This window comes from Nicotiana tabacum, chromosome 17, assembly GCF_000715075.1.
Source record: "Nicotiana tabacum cultivar K326 chromosome 17, ASM71507v2, whole genome shotgun sequence".
Taxonomy (NCBI): domain Eukaryota; kingdom Viridiplantae; phylum Streptophyta; class Magnoliopsida; order Solanales; family Solanaceae; genus Nicotiana; species Nicotiana tabacum.
This window is the reverse complement of record NC_134096.1, coordinates 65,306,559-65,328,207: the sequence shown is the minus strand read 5'-3', so window position 1 is coordinate 65,328,207 and position 21,649 is coordinate 65,306,559. Positions and strand designations below refer to the sequence as shown.

General features: G+C 36.0%; 2 protein-coding genes across 2 annotated transcripts; both read left to right on the top strand.

The window, feature by feature from the left end:
- The first annotated feature begins 18,807 nt into the window (after positions 1-18,807).
- LOC142171905 (uncharacterized) lies at positions 18,808-19,803 on the top strand. Its single transcript, XM_075235623.1, has 3 exons — positions 18,808-18,974; positions 19,029-19,282; positions 19,535-19,803. The coding sequence occupies exons 1-3, from the start codon at positions 18,808-18,810 to the stop codon at positions 19,801-19,803; spliced, it is 690 nt and encodes a 229-aa protein (XP_075091724.1).
- Positions 19,804-19,923: 120 nt separating this feature from the next.
- Positions 19,924-20,460, top strand: LOC107776933 (uncharacterized). Its single transcript, XM_016596887.2, has one exon. The coding sequence runs from the start codon at positions 19,924-19,926 to the stop codon at positions 20,458-20,460; it is 537 nt and encodes a 178-aa protein (XP_016452373.2).
- The last annotated feature ends 1,189 nt before the right edge of the window (positions 20,461-21,649 follow it).

Sequence of the window (21,649 nt, the reverse complement as noted above, 5' to 3'; positions counted from 1 at the left end):
CGTATTCGTTATTGAAAATTTATGAATGATTTTTGTGTTTGGGTTTTATATTTGTTCGTGCTGGGCAGTTTCGCTTCTCTGTTTATATTTTTTCAGATCAATGGAACCAAAAAAGAAAGCAAAGGAGTGCCAGCTCCTTAGGTATTAAAGTTGTAGTGTTAGTCCCTGGTCTGAGTTAATAAAGGGCGTTCTTTTCAATCGTTACGCCCATTGAATTTTCTTTCCGCGGTTCGAGTCAAGGTCTTCCTCTAGAACGTTCTGCCAACAACTCCTTTTAATAAGCAATCACTTTTTCAGAGAAAAAAAAAAGAAAAGAAAAGGAAAATACACCAAAATATAGGTAAAAAATATTTCATCTAAACTAATAAAATCACTATGTATATGATCGCTGAATATGATTTTATACTTTTATTTTAGTCTAATATACTGCGATGAATTTAGGAGTTGTTTGGTAGGATGGATTAGAAAAAACAATACAAGTATTAACTCTGTGCATTATTTGGTATATATTTTTTAACTTAATTATACATACTTCTTCCCTATGTATAACTAATACATAGCAAATGATGATATTAGCAATGCAAGAATTTTTAATACTGCCATAAATATGGTTAAATATATAATTGCCTCTCAAATGCTGTTTTGCCTTTTTGTTCTCTTCTTGAACTTCAATTTTGTTGGGTCCGTTGTTACAATTAGCTTGATATTTTTAATAAAATACTAGTTGTGTATGCTATGTAATTGGTTGGACTTTGTTTAACTTATCTGTATCAATGAGTTTATACGTACCCAATTAACAAGATCTTTTCTGACGGAAATTTAGAGAACGTGGAGGGTAATAAAATTGTTGCAATAAAAATAGCCTATTAAGTTAAAGAATGTCGAAGATATTTTTGTAAACAATTAATGCTTTTATAGATTATATAATATTTTAATATATCAAAACAAATAGTAAATAAGAAATAATTTTAATATAATTAATAATAGCATAAATAATTTTAATATTGTTAATATCAATATTATTAATACACTCTATTCATCACTATTAAAATGTCTTCTACCAAACGACCTCTTAAGGGGATATAATATTATGCTTGATTGTGTTGGTATGTGATCCTAGTAAACTTATCGAAAGTTTTTGATGTTCGCGTATATGTAGGAGGGCAATATCTGAGAATGAACATCTACTTTGATCTTTTCAAATAGAGAAACACATCACCAACGATACCTTAACAATACAAAACGATTTGCGAGGGCGAGATTAAGATCACTATTGTATATTGTTATTTGATGAAATTGATATCTAATTGGATAAAACGACTCACGTGTTTGACTTGTGGCTATTCCAAGCACTAATACGTCTCGTTTATAGTTCATTTGGTGAAACTTCTAAAATAAACTTATTTTAAAAGTACTTTTTTAGAAGTGAAAATAGTATGGGCTAACTAATTTTCAGACTGATAATTAAAAATAGTCACTACTTGTAAAATCATTAAAATTAGCCACTACTCTATGCGAAGATAAGATATGGACAAAAATATCCTACCTGAAACACAAAAAGTTTCAGCATAATCTGCTGGATTATGGAGCTCATGCATATAAACGTCCAGCATATTATGTTGAAATTCTAGCACATTATGTTGGAATCTCATATGTAAAAAATTTGAACTTCAGCATATTATGTTGGATTTTTTCCGGATTTTTAAAGGTGTTTTTGTTCAAATTTTATCTTTACATGAAAAGTGGCTAAATTTCGATTAGTTTTAAAATTGTGGTTATTTTTCAATTGCCAGTTCTAAATCAGGCTATTTATGATTTTTTTTTTCCTTTTTAAAAAATGACTTTTGGTGAAAGCAGTTTATGTTTGACTAGTTAAATTAAAAGCCCTTTTGATTAGCATTTAGTATTTGACCAAGCTTTTAAAAAGTGTGTCTAAGTGTATTTTTTTCAAAAGTGCTTTCGCAAGTTACTTTATTATGCTTCTCAAAAACTGATTATGTTTCTAGTCAAAAGCATTTTTTTTACATTCTAAAAGCTTGGCAAAACACCTTAATTTTGAAGGAAAAAAATACTTTTAGCCATAAAAAAAAATTGGTCAAACAGGCTATCTATATTATATTAAAGTACGAAGGCCCTTAGCGAAATGTCATTCGTCTTTTTTACTCTTGATAAATTGATTTCATGCTAGACAAAATAGTCTTTTAATTATTTTCCTAATATTTAGGAATATATATTTATTATTTCCCTAATATTTAGGATTTCAAAATCAAATATTTTTTTTTATATTAAATCTTCCTTATTTTAGCTATGTAATATAATAAATTTATAACAAAAATAACAAAGAAAATCACATTAATTTGTGACAAAGGAAAATCCCATTATTATATCAATTTATGGAAACTTTATGGTATGCGCTAGGAATGTGGTGATAATATTGCTTCTTTTAAAATTTTCTATAGATATTTAACCTTAAGATTAATTAAAATAGGACTCTACTTTACTAAATACTATAGGAATATGCAGCGAGAGAATTTGGTTCTTCAAACTTTTAGTATTTGTTTTTCGCCACTAGAGTTAATTAATCATTTTTAGACTAAATTTGATTTTAAACAATAAATATATTAGCATAAAGTTACATTCCATGTTGGATATAATGATAATTGTCATCAATCACTTACAATTGATTTTTTCAGTTTAGAATGAGCTAATATGTTGATTTTTGAATTCAACTATGAATGTTTCACTTCTACTCTCCTAAATTTTATGAGGTTTCTTAAATTCTATGACCTTTTTTAATTAATAAATAAAATTATTATTTCATTGTACGATGCGTGCATGGCCTTTCTTATGAGAAATTGCTTCTTTCAAATTTTTCATAGCTATTTGAATTTTTTAAATAATAAAAGATTATTTTTCTTTGTAATTGAATGCTGTCATAATACATATTATCATTTAAAAACATATTTTAATTGGACAATCATAATATTATTATTTTTATAATATTAAAAACTTGAAAATTAACTAAAATTTTTAATTATTAAATATTTTCTTATTTGAACTACATAAAACTTCTAATATTTAAGAATTTAAAATTAATTAAAATTCTACGTATACAAATTTTATTATTTGAATTATGTAAGAAATTATATAAATTATTTTCATATTTAACATAATGACTTTTTTTATTTTGAATTTTTTAAGTTTATTCTAATGGGCAGAGCCGTGCTATTTTTACTTCTCAATTTGAAAACAAAAAAGGTTTAAAAAGATAAGACTAACGGTTCTTTATCAATATTGTAAATGCTTCGAGATAGAAAGAACAAGAGCCAAACTTTTGTGGGAAGTACCTCATTTCACAATATCTTGTGGGATTGTGTTTATACTTTACGTTAAAATAGTAAATTAATTTTCTAAAAAAAAATTCAAGTTGAATAAAGTGGTAGTAGTTTGTAGAACTTTACCTAATACTTTGAAATTTTAAGTCAACTAATAATAGAACTTATTAAATTTGTAAGTCAATCTAAATTTCTTCTCTTGAGTTTTTGGACTTATATGTTATTTCAAGCGATTAACTGTGTAACAAATATAAATATAGTCTAAATTGGAGTCTACTTCTAGATAAAACTAAAAATAAAATTCTTGAATATTTTTCACCTCTCTCAAAATTATCCAAAATAAACACAAGGGTGCTAGCCTCCAAACATATCTTCTTTATTTCCTTATAGATTTTTATGCCGTGAATTTGCCTCTAAATGTCTAAATTAATTCTTTCTTTCTTTATATAATTCAGTCTTACTTATCTTCTATGTACAACATAATTGCATATTTTTGAAAACACATATTAAGAACTGTTTATAAGAAAATATTGTATAAGACTTCCAAGTATATCAAAGAAACGAACCGCCATTGCTCCTTCGTAAAAGTTGTTGTGAGTTCGCTCCTAACAAATTTTCAAATATAATTTATTGTCTTTTATATGCTTCTATCTTGCTTAAAATCACAATTACAATCTCTATACCATAATTTCCACACAGAGCGGTCATGCCGCCTCACCCCAATATATGTGGGTGGAGGTGTATCACAATCACAATCACTACACCACTTGGCATAATAACTTTCACATAATTCACGACTAGAAATTATAACGTGTGGATACATAATCCATAGTTTGGGACACATTCTCGATTTATAATGCAATATGATAAAAGCATTTGAAATACGAATTGAACATATATCTTCATCACAAAACTTATCGGAATACTCCATTTATAATCAACATCTCAGAACTTACAAGGATATTGGGAATTCCAATTCTTAAAGAAAAGTTTAGCCAACATACCTCAATTGAGATTCCTTAAACTTTAAAATATTTCGAAATTCTTAGCAACTTTAATCTATTGTAGAACTATAATAAATTGAATCAAAATTTAGATTACATGATGATTTTATTTATTAGAAAGTATATGAAAAATTCTCTTTTAAAATGTGGTATATATATCTTTCAATTAATATTTTACTTTTGAATCTTGTAATAACACAAAATACGATGCAATGTACGTGCATAAAGTTATAAATTTAAGTTTTAAAAATATTTTAAGACATTTATATGTATATCTATCTATATTATTAGGTAAATATGTCTGCTTAAGTAAAAATATTGATACACTAAAATATTTATTTTGAATTTAAGGAAATGTTGTATTTATCTCGATATCAACTGCTATTACATATAATTTATTTTTATTCTACATTTCATACATTTTTTGATACACGCAAAAAACACATGCAAATCACGTACACTAAAATTAGTTAGATTAATAGTTATATGACAAGTAACAATTTTCATCTACCATAATTAGCTATAGTACAAAAATTATACAATAACAGTTGTGATTATTGTTTTATTTATTTAAATGATCAAAATTATTACTCCCTCCGTTTCAATTTATGTGAACCCATTTGACTGAGTACGGATTTTAAGAAAAGAGAGAAGATTTTTAAACTTGTGGTGTAAAATGAGTCACATATATTTTATATGGCTATAAATCATCGCATAAAGCTAAACTGTTTCTAAATAGAGAAAGAGGTCATTTTTTTTATACGGATTAAAAAGTAAATATGTTCACATAAATTGAAACGGAGAGAGTATGAATTTGACTAATGATATATTTTCCGTGCCTACAGAGGACAGCAATTATAGTCGAATTTCGTGTTGCAAAAGAGAAAGTTGAGGTCGATGACAAAATGGAAAGATCGGGGCCGAAACCGTCCAAAGATGCTGGACGCGGCGATATCTTCATTAATGATTATTCGGATGGCCCATATGACGTATAATTGTAGAAAAGGACCCAAATCGTAAGCTTCTTATTTTAGTTTTATTTTAATTAAAGAAAACAACAATATAGGCAATGAGTTGTGATAGATCCTTTTCATCTTTAGATATAATTGAATTTTGATATTCAAACATTGATGCAACCATAAGAGTACAAGACCTCGTGCTTAAATTTTTTCAGTAAGAGTGCCCATAAAGGGACTCAAAGGGATTATATAAAGGGACACAAAGACAGGAACAATTACCCTAAAATAAAATGAGTGATGCTATTTGGCCATATTCATAATGGCCCAACGAGGCCACACCCGTGAAATACCTTTAAAATCCTTAATTTCATATCTGGCTTAACAACCATTATTTCCCTCCAAAATATTTTCCTCCAAAATATTTTCCTCCCAAACAAGCTAATAACTATTGATTAACTCAAAACATTGATCTCATAAAATCATCATTTTCTCATGGGAAGATCAAAAGTATTTGTATCTATACGTATACTCTTATGTATTTTTTTTTAAAAATAAAATTTATACGGATGGGAAGATTAAAAGCTTTTGTATGTATACGTATATTGTTTTTCGAATATTTATACGGTATATAAATTCGAATAACCTTGTTATACCATACACATATGATAAGAGAGCTTTCATTAAACACATAATACACCACCCTTCCCTTAACCTAAACATGAATGCTAATCTAGAAACCAGTTTGGAGCTATTAAACCCGAATAACAACCTAGAAACTAGGTCAGAACAACTAAGGAATGCATTACACATATCGTTAGGATTGAATTTAGACGACAGTTGATGAATGAAGATGAATGGGGCAACATTGATTCAGACGACAACTTTAATGATGGAGAAGATCATGTTGGCGATGATGATGATGATGACGGCTATTATTTAGAGGAAGAGGGAGAAGGTGGATAGGACAAGGAAATGTCTAATGAGTTCAATGAAGAAGATCTAGTAATAGGTCCAATTACTGAAATGTGGTTCAATAATAAGGATGTTATGTTTGATTTTTACAAAGAACATGCAAGATTATCAGGGTTTTGCATTGTCAAAAGAACATCAAACAAAAAAGGTGGTAATATTGTAAGGTATGTACAACATGGTTGTGATAAGTCTAGGAAACCAAGGAATAAGCATGTTACCGAAAGGAGGAACTGTCGGCTAGAATAAATGAAATTTTGGAGGAGAATGATTTATGGCGTGTTTCAAAGGTGGTTAAAAAATATAATCATCAATTGGAACCAACACTATCGCGATTGATGGCTGGACACAGATCTCTTAGTAAGTCTCTTAAGAGAGCTCTTATAGCCAAAGATATTGCTAGTTTAAGACCCTAAAAAATTATAGGAGTCGCTGAAGTACTTGTTGGTGGCCCCGAAAATCTGGGTTGTACATCAAAGGACTGTAGAAATTATATTTTGAAAAGTAGAATGCTTCAATTGCAAGAAGGGGACGCACAATCATTACTCAAGTTCTTCAGTGACATGCAGCAAAAAGATAGAAAATTTTACTACTCCGTAGATGTGGATAGTTTTGGTCAACTTTGAAATATCGTATGGGTTCATTCACACTCTTAGATTGCATATGAGGAGTTCCATGGTGTAATAGGCCTTGATACCACATACCTTGTGAATCGATACAATATGCCATTTGCTTCATTTGTTGTCCATACTTTTGGGATGCGCTCTTATGTCTAGTGATGATATAATAAGTTACAAAATGGTGTTCTATACATGGTTTGGGACTCTAAATAATTTTCATCCATTAGCTATTATGATTGACCAATATGATAGTATCAAGACTGCCATCAATGCATTGATGCCAAATACGGTATATAGATATTGTATATGGCATATATTCACAAAGCTGGCTATGAAGTTAAGCGGAGTTCTTGATGGTAAGATTGCAAAGGCAGAATTTAAGGCTTTAGTCCTTGATAGCATTAACATTAGCTGAGTTTGAGAGAAGATGGACTGATTATATTGCAAAATATAACTTATATGGAATGGATTGGTTTTATAAGCTTTATTTTGAGAAGGAAAATGGGGTTCATGTATACCTAAATGACCACTTTTGGGCTAGGATGTTGTCCACACAAAGAAGTGAAGGAATGCATGCTTTCTTTGACGGATTTATCACCCGCTAAAGTACTTTGAAGCTATTTGTTTAGCAATATGAGTTAGCCATAAGAGATAAGTTCGAGAAAGAATTGGAAGCTGAATATAGGTCAAGGTACTTTGAACCAAAATGTTTGTCTGAATTCGCATGGGAGGAAAACTTCAAGCATGTTATACTCGTGAAGTATTTGAATTTTTTCAAGTACAGTTAAAAAAACTATACCATTGTGAAACCAATACCCCTAAAGATCATCAAGCAAACCTTGTAGTGGAGAAATACATTATAACAGATTATTCGCTAAGGAGTTTTAACACTAGAGAACCATTTGTCTTCACGATTAAATATACACCTATTGGTGAATATCTAAGTTGCAGCTGCAAGTGGTTTGAAACAAGAGGTATTCTATGTTGCCATATACTTAAGGTGTTGTCTCATAAGAGGATTGAAAATGTTAATGGGAGGTATATATTGAAAAGGTGGAGAAGAGATGTTGTTCGTTCACACTTGAAACGTTTCTTTCTAGGAGGTTACCCACTTATGACTTCTGAATACATGATGTACAAGGAACTATTAAAGCATTTTGAACGGGTTTGTTACATTGCATTGGACACTAAAGTGATGAGGCAATATATTAAGTATGATTTGAACAGATTAGAGCATGACCTTTTGAATTGGGATGATGATATGATAGTTCCAAATTGGTAATTGGAAGATATACATAATGGTGTGGGTGATGGTGATGGTGAGGGTGAGGGTGATGGTGATGGTGATGGTGAGGGTGAGGGTGAAGGAAGAAATATAAGAGATCCTGGATACGTAGCTTCTCGTGGACGTCTAAGGTTGAATAGATATAGAGGGAGAATTGATTCATACTTTAGAAGTTCATAAATGGGTGGTGGAAATGAAGTTAGAGGTAATAGGATGGGTAGAGGTGGTGGTAGAAGTCGTGGTAGAGGTCGTGGTGGATGTGGTGGAACTCCTCGGCTAGCGGAAGGAATTGAGTTAAACTATAACAAATTTGATTAATTTTTTTTTTTACGTAAATACACTGCTTATACTTATTAGTCTTCGTTACTCTAATTACAGCAAGATGGTGCAATAGTACCACCACAGAGTAGCTTGCCTGATCTAAACAATGAAGCAAACTGGGAAGTGGAAGACTTGACCTTTTAGTTTGAGATGATTTAAGTTTGGAACTTATTTAATTTGATTTGAGATAGATTTGTTTTGAATTTATTGACTTTGTTTTGTAATGAGCTTAAACGTGTGGTATTATAATTGTCATTATTAAATATTTTATTTTATTGTTACTTGCTTTGAATTTAGAGGACTAGACTAACAAAATGTGACTAGTTGGAACTAGTACAGAAGTGAAAGACTTGACAAGATTAAAATAAGTACAAAACTAAGAACTAAAATACTCACGTCTTGACATTACTAAAAATGAAAAAATTTCCAGTTTGCAACTTAAAACTCTAGCTTCAACCCCTATCTTGGTATTTAAAACCCTACCATCAACCCTTACATTCAACCAATTTCCCCCCCGAAAATTTAACCACTATTTTGTAACCCTACCTTTGACCCTACCCTAGGTATTGATACACATATTGCATTTCATCCAGTGTTGCTCTCGTAATCGTTCTACCTGTGACATTTCATACTGATGCATATATTTATCTGGATATAGATATAAAAAATAATAGTAAGAAACTCATTTATCCCCATAAAAAAGCCACACTGCCGGAAGTTAATGGTTTAAAATTTTTATATAAAAAAAACTCATTTACCAGATAGTCGTGATTGATGTATGAATCTTTCATAAGCACTTCAAATGTTGGATTACGCTCTTCCTAGTTATCATCAGAAGAGGAGTAAGATAGGGATCGTTTGGCAGAGTTGGGAGAGGATTCCATAGTTGGTTTTCTAGGGTTTGTGTAAGAGTGTGTGCTTATGTCTTTAGGGTTGTGTGGGTGAATGTGTATATATACACGGCCAACCGTTCAAAAAGGCATATTTTACCATAAAGTGTCACGACCCCAATTTCTCTCCATAGGATGTCGTGACGACACCTAGTATCTAAGACTAGGTAAAAATAACAATGTTGTGGAATAACTGAATATAAAGCTGAAACTCAAACCTCATCATCTGAAATAAATGAAAGTTGCAATTCAAAATAGGTACAACTCCCAAAATCCGATAGAAATAAGTCACAAGATCTAAAGAGAAACGCTAAATATTTCTATACATTAGAGTCTAATGAGAATAAGGAAAACAACATTATAAAGATAGAGGGGGACTCCAAGGTCTGCGGACGCTGGAAAATATACCTTGAAGTCTCCATACACGGGCTAGCTCACCGATACCTGGTTTGGTAGGAAGAACCTTGATATGCACAAAAAGATATGCAGAAGAGTAGTATGAGTACACCACAACGGTACCCAGTAAGTGCCACGCCTAACCTCGATAGAGTAGTGGCGAGGTCAGGTCAGGGCCCTACTGGAAATAATAGGAAAAATAAGGTAGAAGATATAAAGATGTGATGAAATGACAGAGACGTGTAACACTAGGAATTCATAGAAGATAATAATAACAACAACAACAATAACAACAACAACAACAAAACAAAATAACAACAACAACACAATGGAACAAATAGAGGTAAATAATAGGGGCACTCCCGAGGTACCGCCTCGTAGTCCCAAAGTAAATATCTCACAATAGCACGGTAGAAACCTAGTTCAAACAATGATAACCGCATGGCAGAAACCTCATGCCATAATAAAACTCCGCATGACAGAAACCTCGTGCAACAATAACACTCCGCACTGTAGAAATCTCGTGCCACAATAACACTCCGCACGGCAGAAACCTCGTGCCACAATAACACTCTGCACGGCAAAAACCTCGTGCCACAATAACACTCCGCATGGCAGAAACCTCGTGCCATAATTACACTCCGTACGACAGAAACCTCGTGCCACAACTAAACAGTCATCTCAACCAAAAATCACGAAAACAACACATAACAATTGGAATGATGAAATTATAGCAAGAAATCCTACAGTTAAAGAATGAATACGAAATCAAGAAAATAGGTAATTCAACTAATCATGTTTCACAAATTACAAGTAAGAGATAAGACACGTAGACATGTGACATTAGGCTAAAAATGATGACTACACGTGCTAGAGTAACTCTATTAAGGGAATAAAGAGGAACTATTTAGCAAAAACTGATTTTTTCAATATTTTTCCCGAGTATGCACTCGTCACCTCGTGTATATGGCCTTCACGTATTGCAAATACCATAACAGTACCAAATCCTAAGAGGAATTTCCCCCACACAAGGTTAGACAAGTCACTTACCTCAAACCTCGCTCAATCAATCAATAAGAAGGCTTTTCTCTCGATTTTCCAACTCCGATCGGCTCAAATCTAGCCAAAACAATTATATACTATAAACATAACTATAAGAAACTAATTTAAATGATGAAACTATGACTTTAGCAAAGAATTGAAAAATCGTCCCAAAAAATCGACCCGGGCCCACATCTCGAAACCCGACCAAAATTATAAAATCCAAACACTCATTCGATATCGAGTCCAACCATACAAGACTTACTCAAATCTGACCTCAAATCACATTCCAAATCCCCAAATTTTAGCTTAAGAAGATTTCCCATTTTTCCTCAAATTTCCAACTAGAAACACTAATTAAATGAAGAAAATAACAATAGATTCATAGGAATTAATAAAAAATGAGTTAAGAATCCTTACCCAACTGATTTCCTTGCAAAACCCTCAAAAAATCACCACAAACCGAGCTCTCTAGGTCCAAAAATGGATAATGAAATCAAACCCTCGAACTTAGGAATTTTCTGCCCAGCGATTTCGCATTTGCGAACCCACCGCATCTGCGGCTCTGCACCTGCGGAATTTCTCGCAGGTGCGGACTTCACTTAAGTCCCCTGGGTCCGCTTCTGCGAGAATAGGGCCGCACGTGCACATGCGCGCCCGCGACAAACATGTATCCTGCGACCCACGCATCCCCCCACCGCATAAGCGAAGCCGCTTCTGCGGAAACTGTTCTGCACCTGCGAGTCCTGCCTGGACTACCCATTTCCGTTTCTGTGCTCCATTGCTCGCATATGCGAGTCCGCACCTACGGCCAATCCCTCTGCATGTGCGATGACACCAAAACTGGGAGCTTCAACATTTTCACAAGTCCAAAATTTATTCCGGATTCAATCCGAATCACACCCTAGACCCTAGAGACCTCGTCCGAATATAACAACAAGTCCTAAAACATCATACGAACTTAGTTGAGCCTTCAAATCACATCAAATAATACTAAAACACGAATTGTTCTTCGATTCAAGCCTAATGAACTTTAGAACTTCTAACTTCTACACCTGATGCTGAAACTTATCAAATCAAGTCCGATTGACCTCAAATTTTGCGCACAAGTCACAATTGATATTACGGACCTACTCCCACTTCTGGAATCGGAATCTGACCCCGATATCAATAAGTCTGCTCCCGGTCAAACTCTCCAAAAACATCCAACTTTTCAACTTTCGTCAATTGGCGTCGAAATAACCTACGGACCTCCAAATCAATATCCGGACATGCTCCTAAGACCAAAATCATACTACGAAGCTATTGGGACAATCAAAACTCCATTCTGGAGCCGTGTTCACACAATTCAAACTTTGGTCAATTCCTAGAACTTAAACTTCCAATTTAGGGACGATGTATCCCATTTCACTCAGAAACCAAAAACCAAACCTCCCAGCAAGTCATGTAACCACATAATGAAATAAAGGGAGCAATAAATAGGGGTTCAAGGCTAATACTGTCAAAACGACCAGCCGGGTCGTTACATAAAGTTTAGTAAAATGCAAATTTGAAAATTAAAATGTGTATTTTGCATATTTAGTCCCCTTGTAATGTTAATTTTGATATCAATTATTAGATTTGGGACCTAATTAGCAATTTAATTATGAAAAATTAATGAATTAAGTGTCCATGTGTAATGTTCATTTTGATCTCAATTGTTAAATTATTTAATTCAAACCATAATAATAAGATAGTAATCATATAAATCCATTGACTAAGGTTGTAGTCATATAACCTATGTTAATTATATCATTGCGCTTCATAGTTATATTGACCGTTTATATAATAGCCAATATATAATTTCATTCATTAAGGTCATACGTATCAGCCACTAGTTATTCATAGTAACCATATAAATCCATTGACTAAGGTTGTAGTCATATAACCTATGTTAATTATATCGTTGCGCTTCATAGTTATATTGACCATCTATAATAGACAATATATAAGTTCATTTATTAAGGTCATACGTATCGGCCACTAGTTATTCATAGTAACCATATAAATCCACTGACTAAGGTTGTAGTCATATAACTTATGTTAAATATATCGTTGCGCTTCATAGTTATATTGATCGTTTATATATTAGCTAATATATAATTTCATTCATTAAGGTCATACGTATCGACCACTAGTTATTCATAGCAACAATATAAGTCCATTGACTAAGGTTGTAGTCATATACTACGCTAATGTTAATTACATTATTGCGGTTCATAGTTATATTGATCGTTTATGTAATAGCCAATATATAATTTCATTCATTAAGGTCATACGTATCGGCCTGTAGTTATTCATAACGACCATATAAGTCAATTGACTAAGATTGTAGTCATATGGCTTATGTTCATTACATCGTTGCGATTCATAGTTATATTGACCGTTTATATAATAGCCAATATATAATTTCATTCATTAAGATCATACGTATCGGCCTATAGTAACCATATAAGTCCATTGACTAAGGATTTATTCATATGGCCAATGTTAATTACATCATTGTGATTCATAGTTATATTGACCATTTATATAATAGCCAATATATAATTTCATTCATTAAGGTCATTGATGTGTGACTATAATTCTATATTTTAGTACATTATTTGCCTTATATTTTGTATGCTTTAGTGATAAACTATACTTTATTTGCGCGTAATGGACTCTATTTTATATGTAGGCGAATTGGAGATGAAAGTAGAGCAAAAGGAGTAATTAAAGTCTAAAGCGTGCTCGAAAATATTTGAAAAGAAGAAAGAAAGACGTGAACAGCAGATAAATGAGAAGGCTAGCGAAGCAAGCTTAATACCTCGCATGGGAGCTGGCTGGGCGAGGCTTTTAACTTGCGTGGGAGCAAGCTAGGAGAGCCAGGAGGCGAGGTCCACCTCGCGTTAAGGCTGGCGACATCAGGTCTGGCGCGAGGTCATGCTCGTGTGAAGCCTCGCGAGGCGAGGTCCGAGGCGCGCACACTCCGAAATTTGAAGGCTTATTAAATCTACTAGTTTGACTAGGACTTGGCCTATGTCATTTAGGTCTTTTCCTACACATATAAATAGACATAAAACGCCACTTTTGAAGGAGGTTTTGCAACCGGAGGCAAGGATAGCTCCTGAAATAATAGTTGGGAGTTAGAATCATTGATTTCTACATCCTTTCATCTTTACTTTGTAATTTAATTATGTAAAACATCTGGTATATTATGACTATGAGTATGAGTAGCTAAACTCCTAATCTAGGATTTTGATGGAACCTATTGAAGGATGATTTTCCTGTTACGTTAATATAGATTTGCCGTAGTATTTTCTCTATTTGTTCAACTATATTATTATTGTTGTTGATTGAAGGGCAATCAATTGAATGTGCCTATTTAGTGTGTATTACTCGGGAGAGAGTTCATATTTAGGTGATTATTGAACAACATCACTCCTAACGTATATGAGGGATCAATACAGAGGGTTTAAAGGTGGGATTAGGGATAACGAAACCTTGGTGCGATCCGAGTGAGACGTACTTAATGCCAACTAGCATAATTCGGGAGAATATGTCTAGTAAATTATGGTAGTTACTCAGGAGAGAATTACAATACTCAGAGCATTCATGATTGGTAGAGAAGACTTAGGCAAATTTATAGAAAACGTAGCGGAAAGGATTCCGACAATAGGGAAAATCATAACCTTAGATCATTCCAATTCTTGTCTACAACCCGTTCGTAGTTAGTTATTAATTATTGCATTTTCATTACATGATATTTAGTTAGTATACATCAAATTTGTTACTTAAATATTTTTGAAGATTGATTGCGTGAATTGGTGCGAGTCTAGTAGCTGTGTTTAATAGGTTATTTCCCTGTGGGACTCGACTCCGGACTTATTAACCGGAATATATTTGCAACAACCGCTAAGTCTTTTTTATAAGGCATAGTTGGGCGTGATCAAATTTTAGCGCCGTTGCCGGGGACATTAATGGTGTTATTAATTGCAGCTAAAAGATTTGCTAGAATTCTTAGTGTAGTCAATTTTCTTCATTGTAAACCAAATATATTGAAATTCTAACGTTTGTAGTCTAGGGTGCTAAAGGTGGATGCCTAGAAACTCCTCAAGAACTGGTGAATTGTTCGATGCATTATCAGATCCTGAAAAAGTTTTCAAGGCACTGAATCATACAAACAAGAAGGGCAAACATCAACAAAATTCAACAGAACAAATCGAACAAGACATGGATGACGGAGTAGAAAATCCAAACAATAGAAACAATGAGAATGACCCGAACAATTAGGGTGTGGTGCCTCTTGTGCCAGAAGCATCATTATATGACTGGGCACAACCCACCGCCGAAAATCTGGCAACCGCAATTGCAGTCCCTCAGAAACAAGCGAAATCATTTCAAATCACAAACAACATGCTACATTTGTTGCAGAACAAGGGATTGTTCTCAGGGTCATACATTGAAGATCCTCAGCAGCATCTGAAGAATTTCTGTTGATATGTGTCACGCAAAGGCAACCTAATGTGACACCGGGGGCAATAAAGCTATTATTGTTTCCATTCTTTGTGACAAGAGAAGCTCAGTCTTGGCTTAATTCACTCCCCATAAACTCCATCACTACTTGGGAGGAATTAGTCAAGTAATTTTTGAACAAGTTCTACCCACCCAATAAGACTACCAAAAAATTGATGATATATTGAGCTTCAGGCAGAGACCAACAGAAATACTATAAGAAACGTGGGAGAGGTTCAAGGGGATGCTGGTTAAATGTCCACATCATGGCATTCCAGATCAGATGTTGGGGCAGAGGTTTTACATGGGACTGGCAGACGACTTAAAGGCTAATGTTGATGCTTCAGCAGGTGGAGCATTTTTGAGTAAAACATTCAGAGAATGCAAGACCCTACTTGACAAAATGGCCCAAAACTCAGGATGGATGACAAGAGACTCTACGATCACTCCTGTTGTTCATTCAGTGGCTTTGGACACAAACAACTCCATAGCGGAAAATATGGCCACTCTAATGACACAAATGGGTATCCTCACCAAAAAGATCGATGAATCAGGCCAGAAGCAACAGGTACACATAGTTGACACAACTAATGAGGGCTTATGTACACCATGCATTAACCAACCATATGTATGCTCGTGGAGTGCGGAAGGTGACAACCATCACTATCAGGAAGATATGAACTATGTGGCCAACTATGGGGGACAGAGGCAAGGTGGTCAGAATTGGGGGCAGCAGAATCAACAATATAGGCCAGCACAACAGCAGTACAATAACAACAACAATCCTGGAGCTATGCGACCACAAGGTCAAGTTGTGCCTTACCAAAGGCAACAGGGTTACAACCAGCAAAATCAGTAGCTAGCTTATCAACAACCTCAACAACGGATAGTGAGACAAGATGATGGGTTTGCTGAACTTAAAGGAATGCTGCAACAACTGATTGGGTCCAATGGAAAAATACAAGAGAGAGTGGACTTACATGAATCAATGATAAAGGGCATTGAGATTCAATTAGGACATATTTCGATGGCTCTAAATAATCGTCCCCAAGGGACGTTACCTGCAAACACATAAGTCAATCCAAAAGAGCAGGGCCCAAAACAGCTTATGGTAGTGAGTCTAAGAAATGGTAGAGACCTAGATCTGGAGCAAGAAATTGCTTGCGAAAGTTGACCTACGGAAACACTTGTGCCAGTACCCATTGAGATAGATGATTCAACAGGGTTAACTGAGGTGACGGTACAACATGCACAAGAGAGCACAAGAAAAGAAAAAGATATTGCGAAGGAGACTGAGGTAGCACAAGAATCCATAGTAGAAGCAGTGCCTGAGCAAGATAAAACTCAAATCACAGGACGGAAGCGACCTCCAGCACCATTCCCACAGAGATTGACCAAATATCAGAAGGATGAGCACTATAAGAAATTCATGGAGATGTTGAAACAAATCTAGGTGAACATTCCACTGATTGACGCTTTGCGGGAGATGCCTGGGGTATGCCAAAATGATGGAAAATTTAATGTCTCGAAAATTTGACTTCCAAGACATGTCCACTGTTACATTGACCCAGACTTGTAGTGCAGTCATGACGAGACCCATAACTGAGAAGTTATCAGACCTAGGGAGTTTCACAATCCCATGCACGATAAACATCTATGCTTTTGCTAAAGCATTGTGTGATTTGGGGGCAAGCATAAACTTGATGCCCTTGGCTATCTACAAAAGGTTAGGCATTGGAAGAGCAAGACCCACATCCATGATACTACAGCTAGCCGACCGGACAGTGAAGAGGCCATCATGTATTCTAGATGATGTATTATTAGTACAGGTTGGGAAGTTTGTGTTCCCAGCAGATTTTGTCATTCTGGATTGCCGGGTTGACGGGGAGATTCTCATAATTTTGGGAAGACCATTCTTGGCCACTGGGAGAGCTTTAATTGATTGTGAAACTGGAGAGCTAAAAATGAAACTAAATGATGAAGAGATAACATTCAATGTGCAAAAATCTATGCGGCGACCAAGTGAATTTGTTAACTGCTCTCTAATAGAAGTTGTGGATGTAATTTTGGAGGAGGAAGATGAGACCTTGAATGCTAAAGACCTTCTAACAGCCTGTCTCATGAACTTAGATGAAGTAAATGGAGAGGACTTGGCGGAGTGGATACTGGCTCTTGAAAGCCAAGGTTTTGGAAAAGAGAGCTCGAATTTGAGCCTTTGCACTTAGAAGAAAGGAAAACTCCTCCAGCTAAGCCATCGATAGAAGAGCCACCAAAGTTGGAACTGAAGCCACTACCACCTCATCTCAGGTATTCTTTCTTGGGACCTAACTCAACTTTACTTGTTATTGTCTCATCGGGTTTATTAGATGTGCATAAAGAAAAGCTTTTGCAGGTATTGATTGAGTGCAAAACTGCAATTGGTTGGACCATTGCAGACATTAAGGGTATCAGCCCGGCCTTCTGTATGCATAAGATTCTACTGGAAGATGGCCACAAACCCTCCAGAGAACATCAAAGAAGGTTGAACCCCAACATGAAGGAAGTTGTGAAAAAGGAGGTGATAAAGTGGTTAGATGCGGGGATCATTTTCCCCATCTCCGATAGCAACTGGATCAGCCCAGTCCAATGTGTGCCAAAGAAATGTGGGATGACAGTAGTGCAAAACAATAACAACGAGTTGAAATCAACAAGAACAGTCACGTGATGATGAATTTGTATGGACTACAGAAGATTGAACAAGGCCACCCAAAAAGACCACTTTCCCTTGCCGTTCATTGATCAAATGCTAGATAGACTGGCCGGGAGGTCCCATTTTTGCTTTCTGGATGGATACTCGGGGTATAGTCAGATCTCCATTGCTCCAGAAGATAGAGAGAAAACATCATTCACCTGTCCATATGGCGTCTACGCTTTTCGGAGAATGTCGTTTGGCCTATGCAATGCACCCACCACATTTCAAAGGTTCATGATGGCCATATTCACAGATATGGTAGAGGACATAATGGAGGTCTTTATGGATGATTTCTCAGTAGTGGGAGACTCATTCGATGATTGCCTAAAGAATTTGAAAAGAGTACTGAAAAGATGTCCGGAGACTAATCTGGTTCTCAACTGGGTAAAGTTCCATTTCATGGTACAGGAAGGTATAGTCTTGGGGCACCTAGTGTCGAGTAAGGGCATTGAGGTAGATCATGCAAAGGTTGATGTGATAGAAAAGCTTCCACCACCCGCTTCCGTCAAAGCAATAAGAAGTTTCCTTAGCCACGCCGATTTCTATAGACGGTTTATAAAAGACTTCTCCAAAATTGCTAACCCCTTGTGTAAATTGCTTGAAAAAGATCACACTTTTTTTATTTTCTGATGACTGTAGGGTAGCTTTTGAGGAATTGAAGAAGAGGCTGGTAACAACACCTATCATAATTGCACCCGACTGGGGAAACCATTTGAGCTGATGTGTGATACGAGCGACTATGCTGTGGGAGCAGTTCTTAGGCAGCGAAAAGATAAAGTCATGCATCCAATATATTACGCAAGTAGAAGTTTGAGTGGTGCCCGACTAAATTACACAGTGACCGAGAAGGAGATGCTAGCAGTAGTGTTCGTATTTGACAAATTCAGGTCATACCTGATAGGCTCGAAGGTAATTGTTTATACTGAACATGCTGCTCTTAGGTACCTAATTGAGAAGAAAGAGTCAAAGCCACGCTTGATTCGATGGGTGCTACTACTGCAAGAATTTATCTTGGAAATCCGTGACCGAAAGAGAATGGAGAACCAAGTGGCTGATCACTTGTCTAGGCTGGAAGGATTCGAGAAGAAGGTTGAGGTGGAAGAGATTGTGGAGACTTTTCCGGATGAACAACTCTTAGCGACGAGCCTCAATGCTACACCATGGTATGCAGATATTGCAAATTACCTGACAAGCTGTATTGTTCCTTATGACTTGTCTTCTGTGCAAAAGAAAAAGTTTTTTCGTGATTGTCATATGTATTTGTGGGATGAACCATATCTATTTAGGATTTGTCTTGATAACATGATCCGGAGATGCATTTCTGAGATAGATCAATCTTCTATTTTGCAGGCATGTCATGCTTCACCATATGGAGGACATTTTGGGGGCGTAAGTACAACGGCCAAAGTGTTAGAGTCAGGTTTTTATTGGTCGACGCTGTTTAAAGATGCACACTTCTGGGTGAAAATTTGTGATGAGTGCCAACGAACGGGGAATATTTACCGTCGACATGAGATGCCCATGAACCCGATCCAAGAGGTAGAAGTGTTTGATGTGTGGGGAATCGACTTTATGGGACCATTTGTTAGCTCATACAATAACAAGTACATACTTTTCGCGGTGGACTATGTCTCGAAATGGGTAGAAGCCGTCGCACTTCCTACAAATGATGCGAAGGCAGTTATTGGTTTCATGAGAAAGAACATCTTCACCTGATTTGGCACTCCAAGAGCTATCATCAGTGATGGGGGTACCTATTTCTGCAATTGAGCCTTTGAAAAGTTGTTGGAGAAATATGGCGTTCGCCATAAAGTTGCCACTCCGTATCACCCATAAATGAGTGTGCAAGTCGAAGTGTCAGACAGAGAAATCAAGAGTGTTTTGATCAAAACTGTAAATGCTACTCGGACTGATTGGGCAAGAAAATTGGATGATGTATTATGGTCCTACCGCACTGCATTCAAAACTCCGATTGGAATGTTGCCGTATAAATTGGTGTTTGGAAAGGCATGTCACTTGCCGGTGGAGTTAGAGCATAAAGCCTTCTGGGCATTGCGACAATTAAATCTGGACGTGGAGGTCACTGGAACTAGTAGAGTCACAGAGTTGCATAAACTTGACGAGTTTCGGTACCATGCTTTTGAGAGTACAAGGTTGTACAAGGAAAGAATGAAATTGGTGCACGACAAAAATATTCTTGAGCGAAATTTTAAGCCGGGAGATAGGGTATTATTATTCAATTCGAGATTGAGGTTGTTTCCGGGCAAATTGAAGTCAAGATGGTCAGGACCATTTCGTGTGGTAGAGATTCACCCCACTGGTGCCATAGAGATTGCTGCAGAAAATGACTCCTCGCACATTCAGAGTCAATAGGCACAAGTTAAAACATTATTTGGGCATGGATGATGCGAAAGTAGTGTCGGTGACTCGTTTGCTCGAGCCACCAATGTTGAGCGAGCCTTAAGTCGATTGCCTGCGTCGTGCCACGACGTTAAAGCAGGCGCTTCATGAGAGGCAACCCATTGTAATGTTGTATTCGTCATGCCATGACATTAACTAAGGCGCTCGTTGGGAGGCAACCTAATTCATAGTTGAGTTTTAGTGTAGTTAGAATTTTCTTTTCGTTTTTAGGTACTAACATGTTTGGAGGTAATTTTAGCAAGTCGTACAGTGCATTGCGCGTCGCCTGGTCCACAATGAGCTGGTCCAGGCGTTAGCTCTCGCATCGCCTGATGTAAAGCTCGCGTTGGAGCTCGCCTCATGAGGGGTAAGTAGAGGTGTATCTGGCATTGGAGCTCGCCTCGCGAGGATTAAGGCGAAGCAGTGACCTCGCGTCGCCAGGTAAGTGAAAATCTTGGTTTATTTTAATCCCAGTTCCTTTATTTCTTTTAATCCCCTCCCTTAAAACCTAACCTAAAGCCCAAAACCTTACTACACACACACACTCAAAATTTCACTGCCCAAAGATTCACTGCTCGCACACTCACGCAAGAAGAACACTGCAAAGCCCCCTCCCTCACAAACCCATTGAAGACAAGCATCTTCTGCTCTTTCCTTCACCTGCAACATCAATTCAAGGGCAATCCCTCCTCTTAAACATCTAAGGTATTATTTCTATCTATATTCTTTGGCAATTTCGAGTGGGTGAATGCATGACATTGGGCACAAATTTTGGGGTTGTTCTTCATTGTAACAATGTATTTATATGTCCCCAACCCCATGAACCCCATAGGAATGGTGTTGCTATTGTGTGAACAAGTGGTAGTACGGAACTCCCAAGCCGATTTGGGAGGGTAAGGCAATCCCCTATCCCTACAAGCACTCACATGGCACTAGTGCATGTTAAGTGTTTGTCAGTATGCCTCAAAGGCATTCTCTGTCCCCATTGGAGCCCGAGTCTCCGGGATTGTAAGACTAGTGCTATGTAGTCATGCACCACTTTAAAATCTTAAGTGTGGGGTGGCTCACTGGTAGCCTAATGCTTTGAAATTGGAGGAAGTACCCATGTGTCTTTTCTTGATTCTCATGCTAAGTAAATATGAGGTAAAGTCTGAGTAACCTC